At 42.3% G+C, this 17,479-nt stretch overlaps 1 protein-coding gene across 1 annotated transcript in view; it reads left to right on the top strand.

Annotated features, from left to right (window-relative positions):
- The window catches only part of DIAPH1 (diaphanous related formin 1), a gene marked incomplete at both ends in the record, with an annotated part of 118,676 nt that overhangs the window by 92,028 nt on the left and 9,169 nt on the right, over positions 1 to 17,479 (top strand). The window contains 9 exon segments of the mRNA XM_080711298.1: positions 5,156 to 5,254; positions 10,323 to 10,417; positions 10,701 to 10,802; positions 11,027 to 11,266; positions 11,392 to 11,521; positions 12,737 to 12,863; positions 14,729 to 14,891; positions 14,983 to 15,118; positions 17,118 to 17,204. Of these exon segments, the coding sequence (XP_080567424.1) occupies positions 5,156 to 5,254; positions 10,323 to 10,417; positions 10,701 to 10,802; positions 11,027 to 11,266; positions 11,392 to 11,521; positions 12,737 to 12,863; positions 14,729 to 14,891; positions 14,983 to 15,118; positions 17,118 to 17,204 (1,179 nt within the window).

The following is a 17,479-nucleotide window of genomic DNA, read 5'->3' as shown; positions in this document are numbered from 1 at the left end:
TGTGCGATCCTGTCTCAACCTCCCAAGTGCGGGGATTACAAGCGTGTTCCACCATGCCCAGATGGATGGGAATTTTTTTTTAATATAAAGCCTATCAAACTGAATCCAACAACATGTGGAAAGAATTATTTATCATGACCAAGTGGTATTTATTTCAGGAATGTAAAAAAAATTTAACATCTGATAATTAGTGAAACTCACCATATCACTAGACTCAAATCAGCTATCATCTCAGACACTCAGGATGCATTAGACAAAAGCCAACACTCTTTCATGATTTAAAAAAAAAACTAGAAATATTAGTGAGCTTCTTCAACTTTATAAAGGGCATCTATGAAAATCCCATTATATCATAGTTAATGTTGAAGGACAGTATGCTTTTTCCTTTACAAAGTCAGGAATAAGATAGTTGTTTGTTCTTGCCATTTCTTTTTTTAAATTTATTTTTATTTATTTATTTTGTGTGTGTGTGGTACTGCTCCAGGAGCATTCTACCGTTAAGCTACTCCCCCAGTCCTACTTTATTTTATTTTGCTCCAGGAGCATTCTACCGTTAAGCTACTCCCCCAGTCCTACTTTATTTTATTTTGAAACAGGGTCTCACTAAATTATTGAGGGCCTCACTAAGTTGCTGAGGCTGGCCACAAATCTGTGTGATCTTCCTGTCTCAGTCTCCCAAGTACTGGGATTATAAGCATGTGCTACATGGCTTGTTCTTAATGATTTTTGTGTGTGTGTGTGTGTGTGTGTGTGTGTGTGTGTGTGTGTGTGTGTGGTGGGGGGGGTACTAGGATGGAACCCAGGGGCACTCTACCTCTGAGCTATACCCCCAGCCCTATTTTTTATTTTGAAACAGGGTCTAAGTAGCTGAATCTGTGCATGAACTCATGATCCTCTTGTCTCAGCCTCCCAAGTACTGGGATTACAGTACCACATTACCACACCCAGCTGTTCTTTCCACTTGTATTCAACATTTTATTGGAGGTTCTAGCCAGGGCAGTTAGATAAGAAAAAGGAATAAAAAAGCATCAAAATTATTAAGAAAGCAGTAGCTAGGTTGTGCACATCTGTAATCCTTGTACTGGGGAGGCTGAGACAGGAGGATCATAGGTTTAAGACCAGCCTTAGCAGCTTTGTGAGTCTTGTGTCTCAAAATAAAAAGGACTAGAGGTGTAGATAAATGTAGAATGCCCCTGGATCCAATCCCTAGCACCACAATTAAAAAGAAAACGTTCTCTCCTCATAAATGATATGATCTAATTCATAAAATATTGTAAAAGAATTCACTAAAATACCATTAGAGATAGTTAATAAGTTCAGCAGGGTTGCAGGATATAATAGAGAAAGGCCAATTGTATTCCTATAAATTTCCAATAAACAATCCAACTTAAGGGGAAAAAAACCTAAAACCATGCAGGGTGGTACACGCCTGTAATCCTAGTGACTCAGAAGGCTAAAGGCAGGAGGATTGAAAATTTAAGGCCAGCCTGGGCAAAATAGCAAGACTCTGTTCTTAAAAAATAGGAAGGGCTGGTGCTGTAGCTCAGTGGTGGAATGCCTTGGGCTCAATCCTCAATAATGCAAAAGAAAGAGTGGAAAATTATCCATTCATAATAATATAAAGAAAAGATACTTAGGAATAAATTAACAGAAGTGCAAATAAAACTTCGACTCTGAAAACTACAAAACCCACTGTTGAAAATGTAATGATCTAAATAAATGGGGAAGTCCATGGTGGCACACGCGTGTAATCCCAGCATTTGGGAGATGGAGACCGTAGGATTGTGATTCTTGGCAAGCCTCAGCTACTTAAGCCCTTTGCAACTCGCAGTTCTCAGACTGCCTCAGCTATTTGGCAAGGCCCTTCATGACTCTATGAGACCCTGTTTTAAAAATAAAAAGATTAGCCGGGTAAGGTGGCACATGCTTGTAATCCCACACTTGCCAGAGACAGGAGGATCGCTCAGGTTCGAAGCCAGCCTCGCTGGTTTAAGAGACCCTATTTCCAAATAAAATATAAAATAGGTCTGGGAGTGTAGCCCAGAGGTAGAAGGGTTCCATCCCCAGTACCACCAAAAATAAAAATAAATAAATAAATAATAAAAAGATTAAAAACTAGGGCTGGGGGTTTAGCTTGAAGGTACAGTGCCCCTGGGTTCCATCCCTGGTACTGCAAAAATAATAAATTACCTGGGCGTGGTGGCACACGCTTGTAATCCCTGTGCTTGGGAGGCAGAGACAGGAGAATCGCGCAGGTTCGAAGCCAGTTCGCTGGCTTAGAAGACCCTGTTTCCAAATAAAAAATATTTTAAAAAATAGGTCTGGGAGTGTAGCCGGAGGTAGAAGGGCCTCCAGGAACCTCAGTACCACAATAAATAAATAAATAAATAAATAAATAAATAAATAAATAAATAAATAAATAAATAAATGGGGGAGATGCCTTCATGATCTTAGATCTGAAGACTTAACATTGTTTAGATAGTAATATTCCCTTAACTGATGTACAGATTCATTTGCAATCCCTATGGGAAACCCAGATGACTTTCTTAGTGAAATTGACATGTTTATTCTAAAATTCATATGTAAGTCAGGCAAGGTAATGCATGTTTGTAATCCCAGTACTTGGGAGGCTGAGTCAGGAGGATCACAGTTGATGGCCAGCCTCAGCTACTTAAGCCCTCCACAATTTAGTGCGACCCCATTTCAAAATAAAAATCAGGGCTGGGGGTATCTCAGGGGTAGGTAGATTGACCCTGGATTCAATTTCCAGTGCCACCAAAAAATAAATAAAATGAAAAAAAAATTCAGATAGAAGCCAGGCATGGTGGCACATACTTGTAATCCCAGCATTTGGGAGGCTGAGACAGGAGGGTGTGGTTCTTGGCAAGCCTCAGCTACTTAGGCCCTTTGCAACTCAGTGAGACCCTGTTTCAAAATAAAGAATAAAAAATAGGGCTAGGGATATAGTTCAGAGGTAGAATGCCTCTGAGTTCCATCACCAGTACCGAAAAAAAAAAAAAAGCAAAATTCATATGGAATTACAAGTGACCCAGAAGAGCCAAAAGGGCCCTGAAAAAGAAGACATAATAGGACTTATACTTCTCTATGTTAAAACTTAATACAAAGCAACTATAATCAAGACAGTGTGGTACTGACACAAGTATAGATACGTAAACCAACGGAATAGAATTGGGGGCCCAGATATAAACCCCTTGTCTGTGGTAGTTACTTAACAAAGGTGCCAAGACCACTCAATGGGGAAATAATAGTCTTTTCAATAAATGTGTTCCAGATAGACAGGCACCTGAGTAGCTACATGTGAAAACAATTAAATTGAATCTCACCTCACACCATTTATAAAAGTTAAATTGAAGTTTAATCAAATACCTAAATATAAAAGCTAAATAATACTCTGAGAAGAAAATGTAGGCCCAGGCATGGTGGTACACACTTGTAATCCCAGCGCTTGGGAGGCTGAGGCAGGAGAATTGCACACGGTCAAAGCCAGCCTGAGCTAGCTACTTAGTGAGGCTCTCAGCAATTTAGTGAGACCCTGTTTCCAAATAAAGTATAAAATAGGTCTGGAGTATAGCCGGGAGATAGAAAAGTCCCTGGGTAACATCCCCAGTACCACCAAAAAAAAAAGAAAATGTAGAGTTAAATATTCATGACCTTGAATTTAGTAAAAAAAAAAAAAAAATTAGACATAGCACAAAAAGCACAAGCAACAAAAGCACTTGGATTTCATCAAAATGAAAATCTTCATTTTCCAAAAGACCATCAAGAAGCCAGGCGTGGTGGCACATGCTTGTGATCCCAGCATTTGGGAGGCTGAGACCGGAGGGTCCCGGACAGCCTCAGCTACTTAAGTAGTGAGGCACTCCACAACTTAATGAGACCCTGTTTCAAAATAAAGAATAAAAAATAGGGCAGGGGGTGTAGCTCAGAGGTTGAATGCCCATGGATTCCATCCCCAGACCCGCCAAAAAAAAAAAAAAAAAAGACAAGCGGGGTGTGGTGGAATGCCTATAATCCCAGTACTTGAGAGGCTGAACAGGAGGATCATTTTGGAGAATAACTTCAGTAATGTAGTAAGACTCACAGCAGCCTAAAGTAACTCTGTCTCAAAAAATGAAAAGGGCTAGGGGTGTAGCTTGGAGGGAGAATGCTCCTGGGTTCAATCCCCAGTACTGCAAAGAAAAAAAAATTGTGAGTTTTGTCTCTTTTTTCCTCCCTACCCGCCTTCCTTTCTTTTCCTGCTACTGGAGATTGAACCCAGGGGTATTCTACCTCTCATGCTATACCCCCAGCCCTATTTTTTAATTTTGAAACAGGGTCTCACTAAGTTGCAGAGGGCCTCACTAAGTAGCTAAGGCTGGCTGCAAACTTGTGGTCCTCCTATATCAGCCCCCCAAGTTCTGGTATTACAAGCATGTGACACCACGCCCAGCATGAGAGAATTTTTTATAAGACTGGCATCGTAGAAGGCTAGCACATGGATTGTCAAGCTACTATTTACAGGCTATTTTTGTGAGTAAAGTTTTGGAGCACAACCGTGCCCATTCGTTTATTGTCTATGGCTGCCTTCATGCTGCTGTGGCAGAGTTGTTGAGAAATGAGACAGGTCTGCAAAGCCTAAAATATTTACTATCTGGTTCTTTACAAAAAGTTTGCTGGTCCCTGCAATATATAGGATGTATGTAAGGAACCATTATTGATAATTATTGGAGACATGAAAATGAAATATTTTCTATAGTGGGGGCAGTTAGTGATAGAAGAGTGGCTAATGAAGAGGTTAGCCTTCTTTAGGGCGTGGTGGTGCACACTTGTAATCCCCGCACTTGGGAGGCTGAGGCAGGAGGATCACACAGGTTCAAAGCCGGCCTCGGCTACTTAGGCTCTCAGCAACTTGGTGAGACTCTGTTTCCATATAAATTATAAAATAAGGCTGGGCCCAGAGATAGAATGCCTCTGGGTTTCATCCCCAGTACCACCAAAAAAAAAAAAAAAAAAAAAAAAAGTTAGCCTTGAATGAGTACAATGAAGAGGCCATTATAATAGGAGATGAAGGGGCATTTCAGACTGGACAGTAGAGTTCAGTAAGGCACAGAGGTAGCAATCCTTAATTATGTTTTTCTGGTCTTTCTCTCACTAGCCAAGAAGGATCAGGAAGGTGGAGAAGAAAAGAAATCTGTGCAGAAGAAAAAAGTAAAAGAATTAAAGGTTTTGGATTCAAAGACTGCCCAGAATCTCTGTGAGTAACTCTGTGGTCCTAACTATTTAAAATGTGAAGGAGTTCTTCTAAGAACTTAATTCTTTTGGGTCTTCATTATGAAACTTAATTTCTTAAATTTTTGCTGTGTGTCAGACATTGCATAGTGAATTTCCAGTATTTTTTAACCTCCTTGGTAGCACTACAAGATTGATAACTATCCAATTTTATGTCAAAGAAACAGGCTAAGACTTTTAGGAATTTGCCTGGTCAAAGAGCTAGTTGGGATTTGAACCTCAGACCTTTTGTTTGCAGGGGTTGCAGGGGATTAAACCCAGGGGCAATTTACCTCTGAGCTACACCCCGCCCTTTTTGCTTTTTATTTTGAAATATAGGGTCTTGTTAAGTTGCTGAAACTGGCCTTGAACCTGCGATTCTCCCATCTCAGCCTCCCCAGAACTAGGATTACAGGCATGCACCACTGCACCCATCTAGACATCTTATATTAAAAACCCTTACTTTTTCCATTGCATCTACCAAAAAAAAAAAAAAAAAAAAAAAAACTTGCCACAAGTATTCTAGTCATAGAACATTTGCCTTGTCTCGTTTTTTGGCAAGTAATGCAGGTACTACCTTGGCTTCAATTAGGTCTAAAATTACTTTGTAATTTAGAATAAATGAGGTAAATATTGTACTTCTCAGAATAGGATCAGTAACTTCAGAGTTCTGGACTTGATGCCAGTTTCCTCTGATCCAAACTTTCTACCTAGACTCAGAACTCTGGTGGGGAAATTTTATATCAGAAATTCCTCTGCCAGGTTGATCTAGGTAATACTTGGTGGTCAAAAATGACTCTGTTCATTTGTTGATGTTGTTGTTCATTCCAATTATTGATCTACCTACTTTATGTTTAGTGATATAATTTTTGTTCAATAAATATTTGAGGGTTGCTATGTGACAGGCTTTTCTTAGGCCATATTAGGCATATGTTCCAGAGTCCAATGGGTATATGTTCTATAAAAGTCACAAAAGTTCAAGTGTTATGAGTTGGCCAAAGTTACACAACTAATAATTACACATACCTGTAAGCAAAGTCAGTGATACAACAAAAGCAGTAAGCTCTTACTTTTTTGGGGGGTGGGTACTGGGGTTCCTGGAAACCCCTCTACCTCCAGGCTACACTCCCAGACCTATTTTATATTTTTATTTGGAAACAAAGGTATCTTAAGCCAGCGAGGCTGGCTTCGAAACTACCTGATCCTCCTGTCTCTGCCTCCCAAGCGTGGGGATTACAAGCATGTGCTACCATGCTCAGCTACATTATTTTTTTACTATATAAGCTTAGATTTTTTTTTTTTTTTTTTTTTGGGGGTGGTGCTGGAAGTGGAACCCAGAGGCTTTCTACCTCCGGGCTACACTCCCAGACCTATTTTATATTTTATTTGGAAACAGGGTCTCACTAAGTTGCTGAGAGCCTCACTGAGTAGCTAAAGCTGGCTTCGAACCTGTGCAGTCCTCCTGTCTCAGCCTCCCAAGTGCAGGGATTACAAGCGTGCGCCACCACGCCCAGCTTATAAGCTTAGATTTTCAAAAAATTTTATTCCTACTTATTTATTGTGTGTGTCGGGGGGATGGTACTGGGGATTGACGCTAGAGCATTCTACTTCTGAGCCCTATTTTATTTTTTATTTTGAAAGGTCTTGCTAAATTAGCACATGCTGACCTTGAACCTGTGGTCTCCTATCTTAGCTTCCTAACTACTAGAATTACAGGCAAGTGCCACTGCACCTGACTTCGTATGGGTTCTTCACACATTTCTTAATATTCCATTTTGATTATTTATAATGTATTTATCAGCATAAGCTTAGATTATTATCAATAAGCATTACTAGAGTATGAGGTGAAGTCCTTTTATGGAGACTAAAGTAATGTGAGTTTTCTTCTTTTTAAGGGTATCTCAGATACAAAGCTGGGCATGGTGGTATATGCTTGAATCCCAATACCTAGGAGGCTGAGACAGGAAGATCGCAGGTTTGAGGCCAGCCTTAGCTACTTAGGCCTTCCACAACTTAGTGAGACTCTGTTTTCAAAACAGAGAATAAAAAATAGGGCTGAGGGTATAGTTCAGATGCAGAATCCCCCTGGGTTCAATACCTAGTACTGCCAAAAAAAAAAAAAAAAAAAAATAGACGAATAAAAAGAAGATAGAAAATAGCCAGTCATGGTGTTACACATCTGTAATCTCAGTACTTGGGAGGCTAAGACAGGAGGATCACAAAGGCAGCTTCAGCTAACTTAGTGAGGCTCTCAGCAATTTAGCAAGACCCTGTTTCAAAATTTAAAAAATAAGCCAGGTATTGTAGTGCACATTTGTAATCCCAGCATTTGGGAGGCTGAAACAAAAATATCACAGTTTGAAGACAGCCTCAGCTATTACCTAGTGAGGCCCTCCACAACTTAGTGAGACCCTGTTTCAAAATAGCTCAGTGGTAGAAAGCCCCCATCCCCAGTACTGCAAAAAATAAAATAAATAGAGCCAGGCATGGTGGTCTATGCCTATAATCACAGTATTTGGGAGGCTGAGACAGGACCTGTCCTCAAATTCACAGATTTTAGAACAATCTCAGCAAGGAGTGAGACTCTTATCAACCTAATGAGACCCAGTTTCAAAATAAAATAGGGCTGAGGGTGTAGCTCAGAGGTAGAATGCCCCTGGTTCAATCCCCAGTACCATATAAATAAATAAATAAATAAATAAATAAATAAATAAATAGGTGTGTGTGTGTGTGTGTGTGTGTGTGTGTGTGTGTGTGTGTGTTGGGGTTTAGCTTGGAGGTAAAATGCTTTGGGTTTAATCTTCAGTATCCTCGACAAATAGTCTAGAAATTGATACAAGAAAGACTATATGAGCCGGGTGTGGTGGCGCACACTTGTAATCCCAGCATTTGGGAAGCTGAGACAGGAGGATCGTGGTTCTCAGCCAACCTCAGCTACTTAGTGAGACCATCTGCAACTTAGTGAGACCATGTTTCAAAGTAAAGAATAAAAAAATGGGGCTGGGAGTATAGCTGGGAGGTAAAATACCCCGGGTTCCATCCCCAAGTATTGAGAAAAAAAAAAGACTATGATGTAGTATATTACTATTCCCAGTAGAGTGATATCAATATGGAAAACAGAATTAAGAAAGAGAATTGGGGCCGGGCGTGGTGGCGCATACTTGTGATCTCCCTGCTTGGGAGGCTGAGACAGGAGGATCACACAGGTTCAAAACCAGCCTCAGCTACTTAGTGAGGATCTCAGCAACTTAGTGAGACCCTGTTTCAAAATAAAGAATAAAAAATAGAGCTGGGGATGTAGCTCGGAGGTAGAATGTCCCTGGGTCCAATCCCTAGTACCACACCCAAAAAATTAAAAATAAAAAAAGGGCTGGGGGTGGCTGGGCGCACATTTGTAATACCCGCACTTGGGAGGCTGAGACAGGAGGACTGACAGGTTCGAAGCCAGCCTCAGCTACTTAGTGAGGCTCTCAGCAACTTAGTGAGACCCTGTTTCCAAATGAAGTATAAAAAATAGGTCTGGGAGTATAGCCCAGAGGTAGAAAGCCTCTGGTTTCCACCCCAACACCACGAAAGAAAGAAAGAAAGAAAGAAAGAAAGAAAGAAAGAAAGAAAGAAAGAAAGAGAGAGAGAGAGAGAGAAAGAAAGAAAGAAAGAAAGAAAGAAAGAAAGGAAGGAAGGAAGGGGGGAGGGAGGGAGGGGACGAATTGAGAATTGAGATTAGTTTAGGGTGGCCTGGGAGGTGCAATTCAGTAATTCAACAGTGATTAAGTGCTTCTTATTACAGATGCAAAGCTGAGTCTGACATGGTCCCTGTCCTTCTGAACCATGTTTGATAAAGACAGAAAAGCAAATGTTAATAATAGCACAGGTTGCTAAATGCTGTGATAGAAATATTTTGGATGCTCGTGAGAGCACTAGGAACGGGGACATCTAAGTCAAGTGAGAGGAGTACTGGAGGGAGCAAGTCCTAGAACTCATTCTCAAGGAGGCCCTTCTTAAATTGAATTGGAAGAACTCTGAAGAGGGAAGTCAGTGAAGGGTGAGGAATAGAAATCAGCCCATGTGCAGGCACAAAGGCGAGATAACACTGCAAATAGTTGAATATACCTGAGTAAAGCTATCAAGCTACTAAAGGGTTTTAATCAAGAAAGTGAGTGTTATAACTTCATAATTTTTAGGAATGATAAAGCACTTTGGCAGTGATTTCAGGCTGGATTGCTGGATAGGGTCTGACCAGACAGATGTGTTAACAATTTAACTAGGTGGGAGATGAAATGGGCCTGAAACTAAGGTAGTAAGAATAAAAAGGAAGGCAAAGGATAGTAAGGCCATGGAATTAATTGACTCATTGCCTGACCAAGAGAAAAAAGGAAATGGTATGTTTTAGTTTTAGATCCCTATGGAAAGTATTACCCTTTACTGAGCTAGGCAAATTCAGCAAGAACAGCCCCTCTTTGTGGTGGGAGGGGGAGCGGCTAGTGGGTGTATGAGAGGCGGCCGTGGCGTCCCAGGTGGAGCACACTCTCCATGGTTGCTGTCTTACTGGCTTTGTGATGGCAGAAGAGGTGAGAGCCGTGGAAGAAAACAAACTGTTGCAGAATGCTACCAAGTGAGAGAAATGTTGAAAATGAACAATGCGGGGTGTTCTGGGAGGATAGAGTTTGTTTGAGAACAGGACATGGCAGTTTAAAAACTAGAGCAGGTCAAGGTAATGGAGCTTTGAAGATGGAGTCCTGGGATTGGGGAACTAAAATAGAGTGGGTGAGATTCTTTATATAGACAGAGAAGATCAGAGATTTCCTGTGTGAGCAAAGGCAAAGAATCGTGATGTTTTTAGAATGTGGTACATGAAGCAGTATGGCTGGTATGTGGCATAAATGTGAGGATTAATGAGAGAGAGCTCAGTGCTGAGCTCAGGAGCTTGGGTTTTAACCATATAGGCAGAATGACTTTCAAAGAGCCTTCTTGGGAAGGTAATCCAGCATTGGCTTGCAAGATGGGTTGGAAGGGGGAAGAGACTGAGAAACATGTCTTATCTCACTTTCTGGCAGCCATTTTTTTGGGTTCCTTCCGCATGCCCTATCAAGAGATTAAGAATGTCATTCTGGAGGTGAATGAGGCTGTTCTGACGGAGTCTATGATCCAGGTAAGGAGCATGACTATCTGTCGTGCAGGAGCTGCCTCTTCTGTACATCAGCCTCACCTACTCCCTGCTTAGGTGTGGAGAAGCCGCCTCTAGCATTGTTGACTTAAAACACTAGCTTCAAAGAAGCTGCTCTTTCTCTGGTCAGGTTATTTCAGAGTCCTACCATCTCACCACCTGCTCCCCCTTCCTCCAGCTGCCCCGTGTTTCCTTCATAGTGGTCCTTGGGCAAGTGAGGCAGTTGTCAGCTCATCCTCCTCACACAGACATCTCTTCTCTCTTTCAGAACCTCATTAAGCAGATGCCGGAGCCAGAGCAGTTAAAAATGCTCTCTGAACTGAAGGACGAGTATGACGATCTGGCAGAGTCAGAGCAGTTTGGCGTGGTGGTGAGTGAGGCCTGTGGCACCCGGCTCTTCTCCGACTCCCTGTTGCTCTTTCCTCTAGAGACCAGCCTGAACACTTGCCCTGGCCTCTTGTGTGCTTTGAATATATCTTCATTCTCTTTTCCTGCTCTGGAACTCTGATCCTCCCAGAGGAAGCTCAGCTTCTATCTTTCTCTCACTTATCTCTATATGTTACTTGTAATGGAAATGCTTGTCTTCCCCACCAGATGGGTACGGTGCCCCGTCTGCGGCCTCGCCTCAATGCCATCCTCTTCAAGCTGCAATTCAGTGAGCAAGTGGAGAACATCAAGCCGGAGATTGTGTCGGTCACTGCCGCGTGTGAGGAGCTGCGCAAGAGTGAGAGCTTCTCCAGCCTCCTGGAGATTACTCTGCTCGTTGGAAACTACATGAATGCTGGCTCCAGGAATGCTGGTGCTTTTGGCTTCAATATCAGCTTCCTCTGTAAGGTAAGCCATGGTGTTAGAGCAGGACCCCAGAACAGAACAGAAGGCCAAAGGCCTCTGGAGCCCAGTGTTTGCCTGAGTCAGTTTCAGGCAAATCAGGACTAATAGTTCTCCTCTCACCCCCACAGCTTCGAGACACCAAATCCACAGATCAAAAGATGACGTTGTTGCACTTCTTAGCTGAATTGTGTGAAAACGACTATCCTGATGTCCTCAAGTTTCCAGATGAGCTTGCCCATGTGGAGAAAGCCAGCCGAGGTGAGGCAGATCCTGGCAAAGCTAGAATATGGTTCTGAGCCCTGATAGTCTCTGTAGGGAGACAGAAATAAGACACAATCTAGATTTTGGAAAATCAGTTCAGACTAACTTAAGTAGGAATGGGGGAGGGTAGAAGCATTGACGTTGTCAGCCACAAGGGAGGAGTATAAGCTGGAGAGAAATTTCTTTGTAAAAAAACGGAAGAGCTCTTTTCTTCCTACGGAAGCACACCAAAAAACAATTGGGAAGGCAGATGCTTTCACTACAGGTCTTTAGTTTTTGTCATTCAGAAAGCAAAGACTAGCTGGGCGTGGTGGCACACGCTTGTAATCCTAGCATTTGGGAGGCTGAGACAGGAGGATCATGGTTCACGGACAGCCTCAGCTACTACTTAGGCCCTTTGCAACTCAGTGAGACCTTGTTTCAAAATAAAGAATAAGCCGGGCATGGTGGCACATGCTTGTAATCCCCATGCTTGGGAGGCAGAGACAGGAGGATTGCTCAGGTTCGAAGCCAGCCACACTGGCTTAAGAGAGGCTGTTTCCAAATAAAAATATAAAATAGGTCTGGAAGTATAGCCCAGAGGTAGAAGGGCTTCCAGGAACCCCAGTACCACGGAAAGGAAGGAAGGAAGGAAGGAAGGAAGGAAGGAAGGAAGGAAGGATGGATAGAAGGAAAAATAGGGCTGAGGGTGTCGCCCAGAGGTAGAATGCCCCTAGGTTCCATCCCCAGTACCGCAAAGAAAGAAAGGAAGGAAGGAAAGAAGGAAGGCAAGCCTAAATTGACAAACATCAGGCCTCACTATCCTGGGACTATATGAAGCATTCAGTAGAAAACAGGACAGGATTTTGCCCTGCGTCTTTATCTCTACATCCATCTTCTTTCTCCCAAATCCTGTTATCTACAATAAATGAGACTAAGATCACAGGGGATTGCATATATTATTTTAAAATTAGATGAAGCCTCTCTTCCGTTCGTAGTACTGATTACCTAGTGGAAGCTGGAAGTTCAATTATCAAATAAGTATAATCTTGCTGCAAAGATGAGAAATGTGTGGAATTAGAGGAGTATAAAACAGAACTAAAATAATTAAGTACCAGAAAGAGCCGGCAGACAGAAGGGTGAAAGATAAGGGGCCTTGAGGCTGGATTTACTAGCAAGTCTTACTGGTTTTTTGCTTTTTTGTTTTGTTTTGTGTATGTGTGTTTCCTATAGTTTCTGCTGAAAACTTGCAAAAGAACCTAGATCAGATGAAGAAACAAATTTCTGATGTGGAACGTGATGTTCAGAATTTCCCAGCTGCCACAGATGAAAAAGACAAGTTTGTTGAAAAAATGACTATATCTTTTCCTGAGAGGAGGGAGTTGTCCCTTAGGAATAGAAAAATGCTTCCCCTAAGGGGACAACAGGGTAGATGAGACAATGTTCAAATTATCTATCTCTTTAATTTTTTTATAAAGTACATTTTTTTGAGATACTAGGGATTGAACCCAAGGGCATTCTACCTCTGAGGTCCAACCCCCAGCCCGGTTTTTTTTGTTTTTTTATTCTTTATTTTGAAACAAGGTCTCATTAAGTTGCAGAGGGCCTCATTAAGTAGCTGAAGCTGGCTATGAACCTGCAATCCTCCTGTCTCAGCCTCCCAAGTACTGGAATTATAAGCATGGACCACCATGCCCAGTTTTTTTCAATGAAAGTGGTTATGTATTATTAATTTGTTTATTTTATGGCTGTCCTGGTGCTTGCACATGCTAGGCAAGTGTTCTACCACTGAGCTACATACCCAGCCCAAGTATGTAATTCTTTTTTTTTTTTTTTTTTTTGGTGGTGATACTGGGGTTCCTGGAAACCCTTCTACTTCTGGGCTACACTCCCAGACCTATTTTTATATTTTTATTTGGAAACAGGGTCTCTTAAGCCAGCTGGCTTCGAACCTGCGCGATCCTCCTGTCTCTGCCTCCCAAGGGCGGGGATTACAAGCGTGCGCCACCACGCCCGGCAAGTATGTAGTTCTTGAGCACATTCTCATTGTGGTAGTGAAAGTAAACCACAACACAGATAAACTACAAGTCCCCCTTAATATCCCTTCCTGGTTTTACATTGCTATTCTACACATGCATACTTCTTCTCCCTCTCCTTCATAAAGGTAACCACTACTGCTGGACTTCTTTTTGGTTTATACCTGAATTACACATGAATTTAGATAAACACTGCATTGAATTACTTTTTGTATATGTCATAGCCATATACAAAAAGTATACATATACATATATTCATATATACATATACATATATTCATAGTAATATTTGCAAAAACAGTCTCTTTTTTTATTTTTTATTTTTTGGCACTAGGGATGGAACCCAGGAGCATTCTATATCAGAGCTATACCCCCCAACCCTATTTCTTATTCTCTCTTTTGAAACAGGGTCTTGCTAGATTGATGAGAGACCCTCACTACTTGCTGAGGTTGTTCTTAAACCTGTGATACTCCTGTCTTAGCCTCCCAAGTACTGGGATTACAAGCATGCACCACCACATCCCACTAACCTGTCTCTTTTGCAGGTCTGGGGATGGAATCCAGGGGCATTCGACCTCCAAGCTACACCCCCTACCCTAATTTTATTTTTTTATTTTGAAACAGGGTCTCACTAAGTTGCAGAAGGCCTTACTAAGTAGCTGAGGCTGTCCATGAACCACGATTCTCTGGTCTCAGCCTCCAGGATGCTGGGATTAAAAGCATGCCCCACCATGCCCTGCTTTAAACAGTCTCTTTTAAATTGCCACTTTCTAGCTGGGCATGGTGGCACCGCTTGTAATCTCAGCATTTGGGAGGCTGAGACTGGAGGATCACAGTTTGCGGACAGCCTCAGCTACTTATGCCCTTGGCAACTCAGTGAGACGCTGTTTCAAAATAAAAAATTGGGCAGGGGGTGTAGCTCGGAGGTCAAATGCCTCTGGATTCCATCCCCAGACCCACAAAAAAATTAAAATAAAAATAAATGGCCACTTCCTATTCTCTAGGTATATTGTAGTTTATGATTTACCATGCTCCTGTTTTGGATATTTAGATTGCTTCTGTTTTGCTATCATGAACGGTGGTCTGTGGAACATCTTTGTTCATACCATTATGCATCTTCAGGTAATTCTCTGGGCTAGGAGAGTGGGTCTGCTTCCTGGTCTTGGTCCTTTACTCTCTGCCTGCACAGCTTTGTGAAGGATGCACAGGAACAATATAATAAGCTTCGGATGATGCACACCAACATGGAGACTCTCTATAAAGAGCTAGGTGACTACTTTGTCTTTGACCCCAAGAAGTTGTCTGTGGAAGAATTCTTCATGGATCTGCACAACTTTAGGAATATGTTTTTGGTGAGCAAGGGCTACCTGCTAACTTTACACAGGGTTCATGTTGATTGGCGGTGGGTGTATATATGTCCACATCCCTCTCCTTACTCCACAGCAAGCAGTTAAGGAGAACCAAAAGCGACGGGAGACTGAAGAAAAGATGCGGCGAGCAAAACTAGCCAAGGAGAAGGCAGAGAAGGAGCGACTGGAGAAGCAGCAGAAGAGAGAGCAACTCATAGACATGAATGCAGGTAAGAAGTGCAGAGGGCTGATGGGCTGAGAGGATTATTTAGAAGGCTTCTCTGTCTAGGATCTAGGGTGTGGAGAGAATGGCTTACATTTGAGCTTAATTCCTGGCAAATAAGTTTAGCAGCCTTCCACCTCCAGGATCCTGATGCTGGACTTTAACCCCAGTTCAGTTATATTCATTTTTCCATGCTAAAAAACTTTTCTCTCCTTTGCTAGTTCTTGCATTAAGTCTCATCTCCCTAGTGATTTTTTTCTTTCTTTTTTTTTTTTTTTTTTTTTTTTTCTTTGCCAGCCTGGGAATGGAACCCGGGGGCATTCGTCCTCCAAGCTATACCCCCCTGCCCTAGTTTTTATTCTTTAATTTGAAACAGGGTCTCACTGAGTTGCAGAGGCCTCACTAAATAGCTGAGGCTGTCCGCGAACCGTGATCCTCAGGTCTCAGCCTCCCGAATGCTGGGATTACAAGTATCAGCTGCCTGGCTCTAGTGATTTTAATATTTCTCTAACACTTACTCTTTCCTTCTACTTATCCAAAGCTTCCTCTGGCCATTCTCATTCTCCACTAAATCTTTTGGGGTTTTATCCCCCCTAGAACATTTTCCCGAGTCTCATTCCATCTTTTAATGGTGGCTTGTCCTCCATTTCTGCTTACTTCATTAATTAATATGTCCCTAGAACCTATGAGATTATATGTATTAAACTTCTGGAAGGAGGTGGGCAGCTACCTACCCTTTTCTTTCTTCATCAGAATCTCTTTCACTACCAGAAGCATGTCTTTGTTGAAACATATGGTCTCAATTACTGGCCCTCTGTTTCCTGTCTCTGCTTCTTTCCTGCTGTGGATTCCCTCCCACCCCCACCCCCATGGGCAGCAGAAATACAGCATATGTGGCTCACAGCACTGAGCTGAATCTGAGGGGCCACTAGCCTTCTGCAAGTGAAAAAGTCCTCAGGTACGCCTGATGTATTAAGAATAGTAGTACTGTGCTGAACACTGCAGCAAAGGACTTGCCTCCAGGACTTTATATTTTTCTGGAAAACAATTTTCTTGCCATTATCTTGGTTGTATATATGCCACATTTGTTTCAGTAATGCTATTGAAGGCCACATTAAATATCTTTCACCTTCCTCCCTATTTTCCCTGGGCCTCCAGAGTTTTTTCCCCTAAGAACTGGCTAGAATACAGTGAAGGAAGGTAAGTCTAGTTGACAAACAAGACTTGCACCCAGCCAACAGGTGGCGTAGTGGGCCTTGCCCTGTTCCCAGTCCCTGGAGTCAGGCAAGAGTTGGAATGTAGGTCAACTGCATTGGTGATGTTCAGACAGCAGGTGGCGCTGGAAGCGATGAGCCCCCTCCTTGGAGCTGGCAGCCAACTGGTTCCTTGGGATTTCACAGTTTCAAATTTCTCTATCCTGAGATGTTGCCATGGAAACTGAGCCTGGCTGGAAGGGAGATTCTACATTAACTCTTTGTATTCCAGCCAGGCTGTTCTTCTTAAATGCCAAGCTGGCTTCAGGAAAATGCAACCACTAGAGGCAGTACTTAAATGAAATGCATTCTTCATCAGTGGTCTCTCTTCCCTTACCCCTGTTCTGAAACCTGAGAGGTTCATGTAAGTTGGAGTGAAACAATTGAGGATAAAAAGGAGTAACATAGTTCCTTATTATTTTCACAATTGCCCTCTCTTTACTTACCCTGGTTGAGCAGTTGTGTAAGTCTCTGTACTAGTCCTGATTAGTCAGGGAGGATAGCCCTGCAGGAAAATATCCCAGTTTGCACTAAATAGTAGGCAATGAAATCTTTTGTTTAGGCCATTTTGAAACAGACGCATGTAAACACGGCTTGTGAGACTTGAGGCTTGAACCTTCCTTATCAGTTCTGAGCCATCAGCCACTATGAGAGAGAAAAAGCAGAGAGAGAGCCACACGTTTCCTGTGTGGAGCTTGACATTTGCCATGCTTCTCTGCTGAAAAGTTTATATCTCTGTCTTTGTTCATACAGAAGGTGATGAGACAGGTGTGATGGACAGTCTTCTAGAAGCCCTGCAGTCAGGGGCAGCATTCCGAAGGAAAAGAGGACCCCGTCAGGGTAAGTAACAAATGGAGCCCAACCTGGATATTGGAGCTTCTTTGCTCTGGTCCTGCTAGTCTTGGGCTAAAGAACACACAGTGATGCTCTCCAGGTTTAGAATTTCCCTGCCTCCCTTAATGGAAAGTGGATTATCTAGTGTTCTTCCTCCCACATTAAGAGGTACTTACTTAAGAAAACTACAGTTTGAGAGGTGACAACAAAAGGATTATGTTTGACTACTCTTGCATTTCTCCCATTTTCGAAGCAGAAATCTGCAACAAGGAACCCATGCT

Source organism: Muscardinus avellanarius (assembly GCF_963383645.1).
Source record: "Muscardinus avellanarius genome assembly, chromosome: 1".
NCBI classification, from domain to species: Eukaryota; Metazoa; Chordata; class Mammalia; order Rodentia; family Gliridae; genus Muscardinus; species Muscardinus avellanarius.
The sequence above is the reverse complement of the archived record's forward strand: the minus strand, read 5'-3'. Positions and strand labels throughout refer to the sequence as shown.